Source organism: Aethina tumida, chromosome 6 (genome assembly GCF_024364675.1).
Source record: "Aethina tumida isolate Nest 87 chromosome 6, icAetTumi1.1, whole genome shotgun sequence".
In the NCBI taxonomy this organism is placed as follows: Eukaryota; Metazoa; Arthropoda; class Insecta; order Coleoptera; family Nitidulidae; genus Aethina; species Aethina tumida.
The window spans coordinates 14,271,814-14,290,220 of record NC_065440.1 but is presented as its reverse complement, the minus strand read 5'-3'; the positions used below and the strand labels follow the sequence as shown (position 1 = coordinate 14,290,220).

Genomic DNA, 18,407 nt, shown 5'->3' with positions numbered 1-18,407 from the left:
CTTCTTGATTAAATTTTTTAATTTTAATATTTCATTTAAATAAACATTCAGTATTTTTCTTATTGTTATTTTTGTGATTAATTGTTAATATCTATTTTTATAAAATAACATTAAATTGGTATATTTTAAATTTTTTAAATTATTTAAATTTTGTATTCAATTTTAAAATTACTTGAAATCACATATTTTATAGAAAATTCTTAATTTCTTATTTTTAATTAATTCTCAGTTGTTTTAAATTAAGATTGTTGAATTTTTTATTTTTTACTGTATTTTGTATTAATTTTCAAAGTTACTTGAATTCACATTTTATTGAAATTTTCTAATTTCTTAATTACTAATTAATTCTCAGTTGTTCCAAATTTTTTGAATTTATTATTTTGTACTCAATATTTTAAAAACCTAATAATAATTGTCCTAATTTTTTATGAAATCTAATAATATAATAAATATAATAATTTAATTTTTTTATTTGTTTTTAATTTGATCATACATTATTAGGCAGTTTTTTACAGCGCCGTTTAAGGTATTCACGAAATTATGCCGAAACAATTGGCCACGAAGGAACGCCAAAAAAAAAAAAAATAAAATAAAACTAACGCCGAGTCCATTGAGAAGGCGCAACAGGGTTGCGGAGTCCTCCCGGGGGGCTCTCCCCACCCCCTCCGCATTCCCAGCGCTGCCCCTCCAAAACCTGACGCCGAAATCCAGAATCCCAAACACCGGTAGCCACTAAAAACAAAAAAACTAAACGGCCTCAGACCTACAACAAGTCGAGAAAAAAAGGTAAACAATCGCAAAAAGCCGGACCTACGCGTGTCCCACCCAAAAAAAAAAAAAAAAATCGCGGCCGAAAAAAAATTGAAAAAAAGTAAAGCGGAGAGAGCGGCGGTGTGTAGCTCCTCGAGACACTTGTCCCACCGACTGTGGCAGAGGCCCGCTTGTCTTGTGTGTTACGTAACGACGAAGAGTGGTCCCCCCCCACCCTGTGTGTGTGTAAAGTGGTGGAGAGAGGTTCTCTCTCCTCGTCGCCCGTCCGACGTCGTCGTCGTCGTCGTCGTTGTAGTCGTCGTCGACGTGTGCCCCCACCACCGCACACTGCCTACCCCTATTCGACGAGGCGCCCGACGAGGACGGCGAATCGGGCGTCGCACGCGCGCCAGACAGAGAGCGACATAGAAAACACAATCGGGTCCCGCCAGTCTCGGCTCTACGGTTTTTACATCCGAGCACGCCGAGAGCGAGCCGGTCTTTTGCTTTTAGTTTAGTTTTTGCCGTCGCCGCGTGTGCCGGCACGTCCACGTTTTTGTTTCCGTTTTTTCTCACAACACGGGCCGCTCGTGACGACGACGACGACGACGACGATTACACCGAGATCTTTGTTGTTGTTGTGTTTGTGGTTGGTTGTTGTTGTTGTGCGGAGGACCAACGTCTTCGCCGCCCAAAAAATTTAAATAAAAAAAGACGGACTGGACTCAGGGTGTTTATTATTATTATTATTTTTATTTTTTTGGTAACTAAGTTGGTGCGGGCCACACTTAAACACACACACACATGGACACGTAGTTCTTCGCGTTCGACCCCTTAGTTTTTTTTTTTCGGTTTTTATTATTATTTTGACGGTGGAAAAGCCGCTAAGCTGGAGGGCCGACTGGACTACAGACCCGGAGGTTTGGATTTTCACCAATCTCCGTCCGCCATGCTGCTGGAGAACCAGCCCAACTACTCGCACCTCCAGCGCTCCATCTCCATCGACACGCTGCGGTCGTTGGGCGATCGCCTGGGCGACCGCAACGTCGATCTGCGCCTCAATTTACACCAGAACGAGCGGCTGGCCCCGCAAAACCTGAACAACGGCCTGGAGCTCAACCTGAGCCTGAACGGCGCCGACCGGCTGCTCCAGGACCGCATCCAACAGGAGCGCAACCTGGAGCGTCTGATCAACGAGCGCAACATGATCAGCGAACAGAACCGCATGAACCTGGACCACTCGCTCAGTCTGGAACGGTTGAACCTGGAGCGGAGCCTCACCCAGAACCTGGACACGAGGAACATGTTGCACAACGATCGCGTGCCGAACCTGAACGTGTCGCCGAACGGCGACCGCGATCGCACGCTGATCGACCGCAACCTGAACAGCGAGCGCAGCCTGAACCTGAACAATCTGGAGAACCGGCTGTACAACGAGCGGCTGCCGCCGCCCCTGCCCAATGCGGACAGGCACCCAAACACGATACTCAACAATCCGGACATAAACGACCTCAAGTACAGGGAGTACAAGAACCACCTGGAGAACCTGAGGAGCAGCGACAGTTCGCGCGTCGAGGAGGAACGGGGCGAGACGCCGACGACGCCCCCGACGCCGCTGAGCGTCGGGGAGAACTTCAACGAGGAGAAGGTAACGCACCCCACGATTGATTGATTGATTGATTTGGCTGGCGGTGGTCGGCCGAGTGTTAAATTGAAATCTCGACCTTTTGTTTGATTTTATTTTATTTTGTTTTTTTGATTTTTTCTCTGTCTGTTGTTGTTGTTGTGCGGTGTGTTGCGGTTTGCGGGTGGAATTGTGTCAGGTCGTACGTGCATGACGGCCTTCTCGACGGTGACCCAGGAGATTGTGTGCAGCCCCAGAAATTTTCTGTTCGCCCGAACCACCTGTTGGTCGGGCTGAGGCAAAAATTTTAAAGTAGATCTAGATTAACCACCTGTTTGCTGCGCAAAAAAATCGGCGGCAACAACGACAGAAAAAAATTGAGTAAAACGATGATTTTTTGGTGTGGAGTGTCTTCGACAATGCGGCAATTAACGGACGGATTATCCGAGTTTAATGGTTTGTCTGCGGTGTCGGATCGATGGTTTGGAGTTTTTGGCCAATCGATTCTGGTTTTGGAATGTTACGTACCGTGTTTGGCTGCTTGAAAAACTTTTAATGCAACGCTTTTAAATGATTACGTAATGGGTTTATAATTAAATTTTTCCATCGTTAGTTGCTGAATAATTTTTCTGATTGACAATGCTGTGATTATAAAAAAATTACTATAAAACTATATACAGTTTTAGATTTTTTTTAAGTAATTCTAATTGGAATTAGAAAACTAATTAGTCATTTACTTAATTTATAAAGTATTCTTGACAATTTATAAAACTTTTAGACTTGAATTAAATCTTCAATTAAATTGAATAATAGTTATCTTAAAATATAACTAATTAATTACTTATTTATCAAATTATTTATATTTATTTTTTAATACACTTTGACACATAATTTATAAAACTTTGTGTACTTGACATAATTTATTCAATGTTCAATTAAACCATATAACAATAATAATAATAATTAATATATAATTGACATTGTTCTGCTGAAATGTTTGTTTCTGAAATTTAAAAATGTTATATTATAAATTAATAGAATTCAATATAGTTACATAATTGTAATTGATTAATATTAATTAGTTTAATAATTGCCAACATTAATCAACAATTGAATTTTGGAAGCTCCAATTTTAATAAAACACAACTGACAATATTAAACTATTTTATTACAGTAATTTAATTACTAATTATTTAATTATCATATTCATATGGCCCAAATTATAATTTTAAACTAAAAAATTTAAATAAATTAAACTGATTATTGTAGTTTTGCTACAGACCAATCAAAATACAGAAGTTTCTTGTAAAATATTTATTTATTACTAAACTGTTACACAATTATTTAAACTATTTTTTACTTTTTATTATTAAACAAAGAAATAGCTTATTATTATTATTATTATGTATTAAACAAAATTATATAATATTTTTTATTTTTATAAACTTCACAACAAATTATTTAATTTATTATTGATTATAAATTTACTGTGTCAAAAATGTTAGTTAGTTGTTTATTGATTGATTAAGTTTAAACTATTTAACTAATTTATAAACTAAGCATGAATAATTAATGATGTTATACATGTTATTAAAAAATAAAAAACTGCTTATTATACTTTAAACTAGAAAATTCAAGATCATAAAATATTTATAAACTAAAATTTGCTTGAATTGATTGAAGTGCTTATAATTTATTAAGCTAAAATAGAACATTATTTAATTATATTTATTATATTTTTTAATGTCAGTATGAATTTAAAAAATGAGCTATAATTGACTCTATAATTACAATTTAAAAACTTATTAAATTAATATTGAATAGGTGTTTATAAATTATTAAGCTAAAAATTATATTTAATTATTTTGTGTGGTTATCTAACTAGGAAATTATAATTTAATAATTATAAGAACAGTTTATTAAACTAAACTTTAATGTTGTTTGTCGATTCTATAATTATAAATTTATTAAGCTAATTTAAATTAAATAATGAATAGGTGTTTATAATTTATTAAGCTAAAAAGTATATTTAAAATATTATTGTATTTAACTATGAAAGTTTATTAAACTATACTGTATTTTATGATCTAAGCAATAAATAATTAATAATTTTTACTAAATATTCAATTAATTTTTTTAATTAAAATGTTACTAGTTTAATTTATTAAGCTAATCTAAATTAAACTATTGCTTCCAAACTAATTATTAATAGAATTTATAAGTTATTAAACTAAATATAATTATTTTTTAATATTAACTAAATTTTATTAAGCTAAACGAAACTAAACTATAATTTTATTGAACTAAACATTGAATAGTTAATAGTTATAAAAAATATTTAACTAAAATTTATATTTAAAATGTTTTTTATTTCTATTTGATTTTTTTATATATTTAAACATGAAATTGCAAATGATTAAACTAACTTACTTTGTAGATTTTACAGAATTACTGACCTAAAAATTTAGTAAACTAAATTACAGTTTATATTGTAAATATTGAATTATTAATAATCTTTATAAACTAAAGTTTTCAATTTTAAGTGTTAATGTTTAATTATATTCAATATACATTATTTTTTTAATATTTAAATAGGAAATTATAAGCTACTAAACTAAAACTATAAGCTATAATTTAAAAATTGAACAATTTTTAGTTTTTACAAATTATTCAGCTAAAATTTGTATTTTTTATGTTTATATATGAAAATATAAACTATTAAATTAATATCATTATTTCATAGATTCTATAATTACTGAATAAAAAAATATTAAGCTACACTAAACTAAATATTGATTAATAAATAATGTTCAAAAACTAAAATTTATATTTAAATATTATTGTTTAGTTATATTCAATAAATATTATTATTTTTAATATTTAAATATAAAATTATAAGCTACTAACTCAAAACTAAGCTGTAATTAGTAAAAATATATACAGAATTAATTATAAACCCAATTTAGTTTAGTTTAGCTTAATAAATTTCAGTTTAGTAATTATTATATATATATGTATGTTAGTTTAATTAATTACTTAAGATAAAATTCAAAATTTATTAAGCTAAACAAAACTAAAATATGATTTATAAACTAATATTTCAGTGTATTACATAAGTATAAATATGATAACTTTTATTAAGCTAAACTAAACTAAATTAGGTTTATAATTAATACTGTTTATATGATATTAGGTTAAAATTCAAAATTTATTAAGCTAAACAAAACTAAAAAATAATTTATAAACTAATATTTCAATGTATTACATAAGTATAAATATGATGAATTTTATTATTAAGCTAAACTAAACTAAATTGGGTTTATAATTAATACTGTTATTAAGCAAAAATTTAAATTTATTAAGCTAAACAAAACTAAACTACAATTTATAAGCTAATATTTGAATGTATTACATAAGTATAAATGTGATAAACATAAATGTGAACTATTAAACAGACATACACATGTATTATTTTATGGTGAACGTAATTATAAAGCTAAAAAATTTATTAAACTGAACAGGATTGTCGGCATAATAAAACGCAGTTACGCCTAGTGCAGGAAAAGTTCCGACCGCGTTGTTTTCGTTAATTGCACACTTAAGTATCGCCGTCCTTCGCGCCGTCCCTGATCCGCGTCCAATCGACTGTGGAACCCATAAAATCCGCCGGATTCTCGCTCGGAAACGCTCCCGTACGGCCGTTCGAGTGCGACGACGAAAACTACCATAATAAAAAAAAACCGAAAAAACGGTCCGCATCCGCGGAAATTAAGCCAATTAAAACCGATTTATTTTATTTAGTCGGTTTCCCCGCGTCGACGTCGCCGTCACGTCACGTCGCACCGGTCCCCCGAGCCCCACGGCCCGCTTCTAGGAAACCGCCGTCCGAGACAAAGAAGTCCGCCGGTCTCGGATCTGGTTTGACGCGGGCGACCTTCTGAATTTCAATACCAGGGTCACTACCATGTATAATAATTATTAGTTGGCGATTAGGAGCCGCGGCCGATACACATTCACACCTACCTACCGGACCGGACCGGACCGGCTGTCCCCGGGGATCGTTACGTAACCGTGCCGGGCCGGCCGCCTGCACATCCCGATCCGGTGCCGGGCGACGGAAGGGTTTTGTCGCATGCACGGCTACGTACCGTGTGCACACGGTGCCCGGCCCCGGGACCGTTATCGGCCCCCTAAATCGCCACGAATGCATGTGCAATCGAATAAAAGGATCAAGGCTGTTCTTGTAGCTCGCGTTTTTTTTTTTTTTCGACGTGTTTGCGGCTGTTGTCACGATATGTTTTCATCAATTGTTAATGTAGCGGTCGATTCGTTTTTTCGAATTTTTTTTTTTAATTGGGTGTCGGTGGAAATCGTTGGATGTTGTCGGTGTAGCTTGTAAATTGTTAATTTTTTTGACCTTAGCCGTGCGTGGTTTATTAAGCTGTGTGTGCACAATGTTAAATTATAGAAAGCTACTACCTTAAATATTTCAGTTCTGTAAGAAAATTGTCAAAAAGTTAAGATATTTTAAAACTATTCGTTTATTAGCTTTGTTGAAACTGCTGCTTTAAAGTATCAAACTATTCAATTCTGTAAGAAAATTGTCAAAAAGTTAAACTGACAAACTTTTGTGCACTGAATTAACATATTTTAAAACTATTCGTTTATTAGTTTTGTTTAAACTGTTGCTTTAAAGTATCAAACTATTTAATTCTGTAAGAAAATTGTCAAAAAGTTAAACTGACAAACTTTTGTGCACTGAATTCACATATTTTAAACCTATTCGTTTATTAGCTTTGTTGAAACTGTTGCTTTAAGGTATCAAACTATTCAATTCTGTAAGAAAATTGTCATAAAGTTAAACTGACAAACTTTTGTGCACTGAATTAACATATTTTAAAACTATTCGTTTATTAGTTTTGTTTAAACTGTTGCTTTAAAGTATCAAACTATTCAATTCTGTAAGAAAATTGTCAAAAAGTTAAAGTGACATACTTTTGTGCACTGAATTAACATATTCTAAAACTATTCTTTTATTAGCTTTGTTGAAACTGGTGCTTAAAATATCAAACTATTTAATTCTGTAAGAAAATTGTCAAAAAGTTAAACTGACAAACTTTTGTGCCCTTTACTACCATATTTTAAAACTATTCGTTTATTAGCTTTGTTGAAACTGTTGCTTTAAAGTATCAAACTATTCAATTCTGTAAGAAAATTGTCAAAAAGTTAAACTGACAAACTTTTGTGCCCTTTACTACCATATTTTAAAACTATTCGTTTATTAGCTTTGTTGAAACTGTTGCTTTAAAGTATCAAACTATTCAATTCTGTAAGAAAATTGTCAAAAAGTTAAACTGATAAACTTTTGTGCACTGAATTTTATATTTTAAAACTATTCTTTTATTAGCTTTGTTGAAACTGTTGCTTTAAAGTATCAAACTATTCAATTCTGTAAGAAAATTGTCAAAAAGTTTATCTAACAAATTTTGTGCACTGAATTAACGTATTTTAAAACTATACTTTTATTAGCTTTATTGAAACTGTTGCTTTAAAGTATCAAATTATTCAATTCTGTAAGAAAATTGTCAAAAAGTTAAATTGACAAACTTTTGTGCCCAGAATTAACGTATTTTAAAACTATACTCTTATTAGCTTTGCTGAAACTGTTGCTTTAAAGTATCAAACTATTGAATTCTGTAAGAAAATTGTCAAAAAGTTTATCTAACAAACTTTTGTGCACTGAATTAACATATTTTAAAACTATTCATTTATTAGCTTTGTTGAAACTGATGCTTTAAAGTATCAAACTATTTAATTCTGTAAGAAAATTGTCAAAAAATTAAACTGACAAACTTATGTGCACTGAATTAACATATTTTAAAACCATTCTTTTATTAGCTTTGTTGAAACTATTGCTTTAGAGTATTAAATTATTCAATTCTGTAAGAAAATTGTTAAAAAGTTAAACTGACAAACTTTTGTGCACTGAATTAACGTATTTTAAAACTATTCTTTTATTAGCTTTATTGAAACTGTTGCTTTAAAGTATCAAACTATTCAATTCTGTAAGAAAATTGTCAAAAAGTTAGACTGACAAACTTTTGTGCACTTAACATATTTTAAAACATTTCGTTATATTAGCTTTGTTGAAACTATTGCTTTAAATTATCAAACTATTCAATTCTGTAAGAAAATGAACATACTATAATTCACTAAATTAATTAATTAAATTATTCAACTAATTATTTTTGTCATACTAAAACAGTTATATTTAATTATTACCCAATTATTAAATTGTCATACTATAAATTCTGTAACTAAGCTACTAAAACGTTAAATTATAAAACTAACCATTAAATTTTCAAATTACACATTCCTAATTTTGTAACATGCATAAATTATCTTTTATTTTTTAATTATAGTATATTGAAATAGTATCACACTGAGTCAATCAAATTATGAAACTAACATTCATAAAACTTACGTACAAAAAAAAAAAGAACTAAGAACAATCAAGTCAGACTAATAAGTTTTTTTGTCGACTAAACGCCACGACCTTTTTTCCTATTGTTTATACAAGAAAAAACAATGGAAACAAACAAACCGGCAGCGTAACATGGAAGAAGAAAAAAACCAAAATACAAATTTGCCACCGGACGACAAAGTTGGACGGTTACGTAAGCCCCACTCGGCGAGAGCGGCACGTCGTATAGGTGTGTTGTTGCCGTGAGCGTGTGTGTGTGTGCCCCGCGAACCCGGCTGTGCCCGAAATCAAGGAAGAGAACCCAGAATCTAGCCGAATGTGTGTCCGACCGCCTAGGTCAGTTGAAATACCTCTTTTTTTTTTTCGCCACTCTTGCCGCTGCCGCCTTCGCCTCTCTCGCGAAGCGACCGGGCCGGGGGGATCGAAGGGGGGCGAGGCCCCCCAAGGCCAACGGGGTCCCCGCAGCGACTGCGGAAGGAGAGCCCCGCAACGCGAACACACACATACACGGTGCAACCGAATGCAGAATTTTGGGCGCGGGGGGGTCGCGGGGGGTTTTACGATCTGCGAGCGTCTCTCTCTCGATTTTTTTTTCGGCGGTCTAACGGTTCTGCTTTTTTCGGCGAAAAGTACCCACACTGAGAACCGAACTTTCGTCTATCGGTGTTCATGTTTTATTGGGTTTATTACTTACTGTTTTTTAATTTTAAAATTTTATGTTCAATTTTGTAGTTTAGTCTCTCAGTAACTTTAAACAACTTTTGAACTATTTTATTAAATAGTTTGATTTCTTATAGCTTAGTCTCTTAATATTACTTATTAATTTGATAATTTATTGTTTTAAATTAATAGTGTGGTCCAATAGTTTAACTCTTTAGTAGCTGAAAATTCACTATTTTATTAAATAGTTTGTTTCCATAGTTTAGTCCCTTAATAGGTTACTTAAACTACTTTTTAATTTGATAATTTATTGTTTTAAATTTATAGTTTGATCAAATAGTTTAACTCTTTAATAACTTACTTGAATTACATTTTAATTTTAAAATTTACTATTTTAATTTAATTATTTAGTCTCTCAGTAACTTGCTTAAACCACTTTTTAATTTGAAAATTTACTATTTTATTAATTAGTTTGTTTTCATAGTTTAGTCCCTTAATAGGTTACTTAAAGTACTTTTTGATTTGATAATTTATTGTTTTAAATTAATAGTTTGGTCTAATAGTTTAACTCTTTAATAGCTTACTTGAATTACATTTTAATTTTAAAATTTATTATTTTAATTTAATTGTTTAGTCTCTCAGTAACTTGCTTAAACTATTTTTTTAATTTGAAAATTTACTATTTTATTAATTAGTTTGTTTTCATAGTTTAGTCCCATCATAGGTTACTTAAATTAGTTTTTAATTTGATAATTCATTGTTTTAAATTTATAGTTTGATCAAATAGTTTAACTCTTTAATAACTTACTTGAATTACATTTTAATTTTAAAATTTACTATTTTAATTTAGTTGTTTAGTCTCTCAGTAACTTGCTTAAACCAATTTTTAATTTGAAAATTTACTATTTTATTAAATAGTTTGTTTTCATAGTTTAGTCCCTTAATAGGTTACTTAAACTACTTTTTAATTTGACAATTTATTGTTTTAAATTAATAGTTTGGTCTAATAGTTTAACTCTTTAATAGCTTACTTGAATTACATTTTAATTTTAAAATTTACTACTTTAATTTAATTGTTTAGTCTTTTAGTAACTTGCTTAAACCACTTTTTAATTTGAAAATTTACTATTTTATTAAATAGTTTCTTTTCATAGTTTAGTCTCTTAATAGATTACTTAAACTACCTTTTAATTTGATTATTTATTGTTTTAAATTAATAGTTTGGTCTAATAGTTTAACTCTTTAATAGCTTACTTAAATTACATTTTAATTTTAAAATTAACTATTTTAATTTAATTGTTTAGTCTCTCAGTAAACTTGCTTAAACCAATTTTTAATTTGAAAATTTACTCTTTTATTAAATAGTTTGTTTTCATAGTTTAATTCTTTAATAGATTACTTAGACTACTTTTTAATTTGACAATTTATTGTTTTAAATTAATATTTTGGTCTAATAGTTTAACTCTTTAATAGATTACTTGAATTACATTTTAATTTTAAAATTAACTATTTCAATTTAATTGTTTAGTCTCTCAGTAACTTGCTTAAACCAATTTTTAATTTGAAAATTTACTATTTTATTAAATAGTTTGTTTTCATAGTTTAGTCCCTTAATAGGTTACTTAAACTACTTTTTAATTTGAAAATTTATTGTTTTAAATTAATAGTTTGGTCTAATAGTTTAACTCTTTAATAGCTTACTTGAATTACATTTTAATTTTAAAATTTACTATTTTAATTTAATTGTTTAGTCTCCCAGTAATTTGCTTAAACCACTTTTTAATTTGAAAATATACTATTTTATTAAATAGTTTGTTTTCATAGTTTAATATCTTAATAGATTACTTAAACTACTTTTTAATTTGATATTTTATTGCTTTAAATTAATAGTTTGGTCTAATAGTTTAAATCTTTAATAGCTTGCTTGAATTACATTTTAATTTTAAAATTTACTATTTTAATTTAATTGTTTAGTCTCTCAGTAACTTACTTAAACCAATTTTTAATTTGAAAATTTACTATTTTATTAAATAGTTTGTTTTCATAGTTTAGTCCCTTAATAAATTACTTAAACTACTTTTTAATTTGATAATTTATTGTTTTAAATTAATAGTTTGGTATAATAGTTTAACTCTTTAATAGCTTACTTGAAATACATTTTAATTTTAAAATTTACTATTTTAATTTAATTGTTTAGTCTCTCAGTAACTTCCTTAAACCACTTTTTAATTTGAAAATTTACTATTTCATTAAACATTGTAATAATTCAATATCTTAATAAATTAACTTTCAGTAGTTAATAGTTTAACCCTTTAATAGCTAACTAAACTACTACTTAACTAATTTACTATTTTAATACTAATTTAATAGTTTAGTCCTTTAGTAGTTTACTTAAAGTGTTTTATAATTTGTTAATTTGATATTTTATAAGTTTAGTCATCTGGTGGTTTAGTTAAATTACTTTTAAATTGGACAATTTAGAATTATAATTTGATATATCTTGCAGAACATATTCTGTATAGTTTCGATAATAATTATTGTAATCAACTTGTTGCTGTCATATAATTATTTAATACCGCGTCAACCGTTCAATGAAATTCCAATAATAAATCATTAAAATAAGACAAGACGATAAAACGCTTCGTAAATGATAAATTGAATTCATCGCAGACTTTAACCCATAATTAAGCGAAACACTTCCATTAAACATTCACATTCAGGAACCTGCCAAACTGTAAAACCGACCAAATCATAAACTCATTACAAGGTCTTCAAGTACTCAACACCCAAAACTTAATTCTGACATTCTAAAACACACACACACACACTCACACACAGAGTTACATAGACGTAGGAAATTCCGCAGTAATTTTTCGAACCCCGCCAAAGTTCGAGCGAGAACGAGATGGCAGATAATGAGAAGGTTCCATGCCCGATTCCGGGCTGATTGACGTGCGGATCTATCACGAGATCTGCCCATGGGCGATCCGTGGCCTAGAAAACGTTTCGGCGAAGAGCCACGCTAACAAGAGACGTGGTGGCCTCCTGAAGGGCCCGATCTGCCTCCCATCCATAAGCTGCACTTCTGCAACGGCGTTACGTCAGCGACACTGAAACCGTTCCAAGGTTTCGACGGGCCGACACAATGACAAAAAACTAATTTCGTATTTCGGAAATTAGCATACCCAAATTCACATTCTTAATTATAATTGATGGCAATTAAATTGTGAAAAAACACAACACATTGTCAAGGTCTGTGCGCGGTGTTTATTTTTGTTTTTTTTTCGCCCATTATTTTGTCGCACGATGCCCAAACTTAACACTGTTTGGCTTTAGATAAGCGATGCGATGTTTGTTGTTATTTTTATCTCGTGTGTTGCGTGGTCTTCGATAATGCGTTGCGAAAGTTGTGCGTGTGTATCATCTACCGGTCTCCTGACTATATTTTTTTTTTTTTTCTCTCCCCGAAGATCCGGAACGGTTTTCGTATTATCGCACCGCAAGTGTAATTACGTCACGTTAATTAATTATTAAAGGAGAATGATTCGATTCATTTTTATCGGATTTATTGCCTCAGCCGTCTGCCTTCCTCTTGCACAATCGCTAGTTATTTAAGCGTGTGCAATGTTTATAAATATAATGAAAAGTTGAATAAGAGGCGATGTAGTGCTAAATTATGCGAATCATCCTTTATTGTGAAGTTTTCAAGCTACAACAAGTGGTTGGATGCGTTGAATACTAATCAAACTATCACTTGTTGAGATAATTTACTTTAAATATTTTTGTTAGACGCAAGTGTTGGAGGTTTATTATCAAAAAGTCACAAAAATGTTGGAAACTGGCTTAAAAGCTTCTTGGATAGAACTTAGAAACTAGCTTAAAAGTTTTCTTTAAGTTAAATTGAATGTATATTATCAAAAAGTCACAAAAATGTTAAAAATTAACTTCAAAGCTTCTTAGTTTCTATATGATATAGCTTGGAAATTAATTTAAAAGCTTTCTTAATTAGCTAATTTCAAAATGACAGAAGTGTTTAAGCCTTTTTTACTCGTTTCTTTAAGTTAAATTGAAGGTTCATTATCAAAAAGTCACAAAAATATTAAAAATTAACTTCAAAGTTTTTTAGTTAGCCAGTTTCCAAATGATAGAACTTAGAAAATAACTTAAAAGCTTGTTAGTTGGCCAGTTTTCAAATAACTGAAGTGTTGTGGCTTTTTATATTGGTTTCTTTAAGATAAATTGAAGGTTTATTATCAAAAAGTCACAAAAATATTAAAAATTAACTTCAAAGCTTCTTAGTTAGCCAGTTTCCAAATGACAGAACTTAGAAACTAACTTAAAAGCTTCTTAGTTGGTCAGTTTTCAAATAACTGAAGTGTTGTGGCTTTTTATATTCGTTTCTTTAAGTTAAATTGAAGTTTCATTATCAAAATGTCACAAAAATATTAAAAATTAACTTCAAAGCTTCTTAGTTAGTCAGTTTCCAAACGACAGAACTTAGAAACTAACTTAAAAGCTTCTTAGTTGGCCAATTTTCAAATAACTGAAGTGTTGTGGCTTTTTATATTCGTTTCTTTAAGTTAAATTGAAGTTTCATTATCAAAAAGTCACAAAAATATTAAAAATTAACTTCAAAGCTTCTTAGTTAGCCAGTTTCCAAATGACAGAACTTAGAAACTAACTTAAAAGCTTCGTAGTTGGTCAGTTTTCAAATAACTGAAGTGTTGTGGCTTTTTATATTCGTTTCTTTAAGTTAAATTGAAGTTTCATTATCAAAAAGTCACAAAAATATTAAAAATTAACTTCAAAGCTTCTTAGTTAGTCAGTTTCCAAACGACAGAACTTAGAAACTAACTTAAAAGCTTCTTAGTTGGTCAGTTTTCAAAAAAACTGAAGTGTTGTGGTTTTTTATATTCATATCTTTGAGTTAAATTGAAGGTTCACTATCAAAAAGTCACAAGAATATTAAAACTTAACTTCAAAGCTTCTTAGTTGGTAAGTTTCTTACTGACAGGAGTGTTGAACGCTTTAAAACTTCCTTATTTAAGTTAACTTATAGTTATGTTATCAAATAATTAAGAAAAAAGTATGTTAGAAAGTAACTTAATTAATTAGTTAGCTTCCAAATGACGAAACTTGAAAGCTTCTGAAATAGCTTTTTACGCTTGTTAATCCTCAACTTTAAATTAACGATTATCTACACGACAAAAACATGTTAAACGAAAACAAAGAGAGAAAACTAAAGCAACTATTTTTTTATTTTCCAGGTGTTCGGTTCGAAGGCGGAGCTGCAGCTTCACACGCAGGCGCACATGCGGGAAGCGAAACCGTACAAGTGTTCCCAATGTTGCAAGGCGTTCGCCAACTCGTCGTACCTAAGCCAACACACCCGCATCCACTTGGGCATCAAACCCTACAGATGCGAGATCTGCCAGAGGAAGTTCACGCAGCTGAGCCATCTGCAGCAGCACATCCGCACGCACACCGGCGACAAACCCTACAAGTAAGTTACGAAGCTTAAAACAACTTCTTAAGTTATCGAGTTAAGAGGCTGAGAGGGAGTCATAGAAAGCCGACTGCAAAGAACCCAATCGATAGGTTGGCTGATTTGAATACCGGTCTCGGGCGATTACTTTGCAACAAACATTAAAATGTATCTCTGACATTTCGCGGAATAGCAATAATATGACTAACTCATGAGAAAACGAAGGAGAATGAAAGTGTTTTTTATTCCTTTGTTACAGTTATTAACATTGACCTTCGGCGGAAAAAATTGCGCTCAAGCCTCGTGCATATGTAATGTTTATTAAATGGTGGGTTTTTTTCTACCACACCATCGTTTAATTTGCCCCGTAAACAAATTTATCGGGGCGAGGGTTTTCGGAACAATTAAAACCGTCGACAAATCAAAAAGCAACCTGTTGCTGTGCCAGTCCGGTCAATTTAGTTTGATTTCAACGATTAAAAACGTATTCGTGTGTGTGTGTGTGGAAAATATTGTTTTTGATGCCTCCATTACATTAATTGTTGTTTTGTTCCAGATGCAGACATCCTGGATGTCAGAAGGCGTTCTCGCAGCTGAGCAACCTGCAGTCACATTCCCGCTGCCACCAAACGGACAAGCCATACAAGTGCAACAGTTGTTACAAATGTTTTGCGGACGAGCCCTCCCTCCTGGAGCACATACCCAAGCACAAGGAGTCGAAACACCTGAAGACGCACATCTGCCAATACTGCGGCAAGAGTTATACGCAGGAAACGTATCTCAGCAAGCACATGCAGAAACATGCCGAAAGGACGGACAAGCGGCCGCCCATCGGACCCGGTCTAGGTAGGTGTTTTCCCGGCTGATGACCTGCCATCTATGAGCCGGTAGCCCAAGACTGATGTACTAATGTATTTTGTTTTGTTTGTAGGTTTTATTCCTGGCTTGAACCACCGGGGCCTGGACCACCCCTACTGGCCGAAGGTGAGCCCCGACTCGGCGGAGAACATGCACGACTACCCCAACGACATCCCGCGCAACATCCTCGAGAACAACGACGACCTGGTGATAATCAGACAGCAGCTCAGCCAGAACAACCCGCCCGGCAACGGCGGCACGCCGAACAACAACCTGGCCGGCAACTCGCCCTACGACACGTCGATCTCCAAGAGCAACACGAACTCGGCGTTCACGCCGATCAACTCGATGAGCGGCCACCTGAACCTCAACCACCATCACCAGCTGGCGCCGAACAGGCCGTACATCTACGACGCGATCAGCTTCCAGAAGAGCCAGAACTCGCTGGACATACCGAAGAGCCAGCCGTCGAACGGCTTTCCCAATCAGCTGATCAGCCTGCACCAGATCAGGAATTACGCGCACCAGCCCAACACGAGCCTGATGGAGCACTCGATATTGGGACTGAAGGACAAGTAATTGTAAATTTAATTTAATTAGCGGGGGGGACGGCGTGCCCCTTTAATTATTAATTAATTTGGGACTTGTCCGTCCTGCATGATCTCGGTTCTCGGCAGGAGGCGCCGCCGTCTCCCCCACGTATCCCCCCCACCCACGGTTGCAATATGACATTTGAACACTTACAACAAAAAAACACACAAGCCCTAAGATGAATGAATATATGTGAATATAAAAAGACATTGTATAAATTTGGATTATAAACTAATTTATATATATAAGAATTGTACAGAATATAGTTTAATTTTTGGCCGCCGATTCGGTTTTCTGGAGGCCGGGCCCGGACTATTATTTTTTTTTATATATTGTGGATTTGTTGATTTTATGATTATTTTTTTTATTTATTCGGACCCGGCCCGGCCTCCGGAACGGAGGCGGCTCCGGACATAGCTCAATCTATTTTTTCCGTTTTATAATTTATTTTTTACTTGCGGAGTACTTAATTATATATATTTTTTTGGGGAGCCCGAAATACCTAAACTAAAATTTAAAACGCAAAACTAGTATTACAATTTAAGAATTGAATTTAAAAAAAAAAATGGACGGACACGTCGTAAAAGTTTATTAAAAAATAGTATTAGAGGAATTTATTATTATTTTTGTTTTTTGCTCAAAAAATAAATAATACTTTTAAGTATACGTTTATGAATTGTATACGGGAAAAGGCGGAAATTGTGACGGGGAAAAGGAGCGTTGGATTTTCGTCGTCACGACGTACGCGTGATTTTCATTTGTACATAATTTTTCTTTTACGTTACATTAACGTAACGTATCAAGCTTTAATTTCTAACCGGTTAAATCATGTTTGTATTTGAAGAATACGTTAAGTTTTGTACAATATTACTTTGATTATTAAGCGATTGAAGGATAGCTTTTGTGATTTGAAAAAAAAAAGTTGTATTTATGGAAGAAATTATTGGTTTTTGTTACAAATTATTATTAATAAAAATTACTATCATTTATATCGATTTTTTGGGTTTTATTTTTCGCTTTATGTTCGTGATTTACGAGGTAAGTTACACACAAAGTACATATCCGATTTTTTTCGGACTTGGCGTCCCTAAAACGAAATTAGATGTGTACCGGAAAGTACGTTTCATTTAAAAAATTCGACACTGTGATAATTTTAATACTAAAAGTTATGTAATAATAGTCAATTTGTATATATTATATACTATTAAAAATTGTCTAGAGTTTTGTTTAATAAAAGTCCAAAAATTTCTGAAAAGTGGCACGCCCACACCTTGTATATTCTGTATGTTGTGGAAAATTGTAAAACACTTGGAACAAAAAACTAATTGGTTTTTCGAATATTTTTTAACAAACACAACGAAAACAATTCCATTTTTTCTATCGTTGATTTCCACCGTTCTCTAGCTATATTTCAGCACGGTTTAGATATATAAAAGGAAAATAAAAAATTGGTGTCTTTGAAAAATTAATGTTATCTAATATAGTACATGTAAAAATAAATTATTTAAATCTTATTTAACTGAAGTTTTATTTTGAACCAGTTTCACTTTCAGGAAAATATAAATTATTAATTATTAATTTTAAGTAAAAAATGGTAAGTATTTTTGACGTATTGAGTTGTTTTCGGAATAAAATATCGAAAATCATCCTGAAACTTATTTGGTAAGTGAATTAATCATAAAAAACACAAAACGCATTTTAAAAATTAAGTATGCAACTAAAATTGCATCAAATTTGGCGGGAAAATTTAAATTTCAAAAAATTGGCGGGAAAACTCCTGATACATTATTGGCGGGAAATACCTCCTCGCGTTCCTGTGCCCCTGATACAAAATCGCAAAATTCGCTAAAATTTGTGTGAGAAAGTTAAAATTTTAGATTATGTAATAGGATCGCAGAAATGCGAAGAGGTGTGCTGCTCCTAATACAAAATGGCGGGAAAATTCAAATTTCAAA

The 18,407-nt window shown here is 32.1% G+C and overlaps 1 protein-coding gene across 5 annotated transcripts in view; it reads left to right on the top strand.

Annotated features, from left to right (window-relative positions):
- The window catches only part of LOC109594994 (zinc finger protein rotund), a 296,098-nt gene extending 278,651 nt beyond the window's left edge, over positions 1-17,447 (top strand). For all 5 annotated transcript variants that reach the window (XM_049968500.1, XM_049968502.1, XM_049968503.1 and 2 more), the window contains 3 exons: positions 14,786-15,021; positions 15,560-15,849; positions 15,935-17,447. In XM_049968500.1, the coding sequence (XP_049824457.1) occupies positions 14,786-15,021; positions 15,560-15,849; positions 15,935-16,440 (1,032 nt within the window). In that variant the 3' untranslated portion in view covers positions 16,441-17,447. The remainder of the gene's footprint in view (positions 1-14,785; positions 15,022-15,559; positions 15,850-15,934) is intronic.
- The last annotated feature ends 960 nt before the right edge of the window (positions 17,448-18,407 follow it).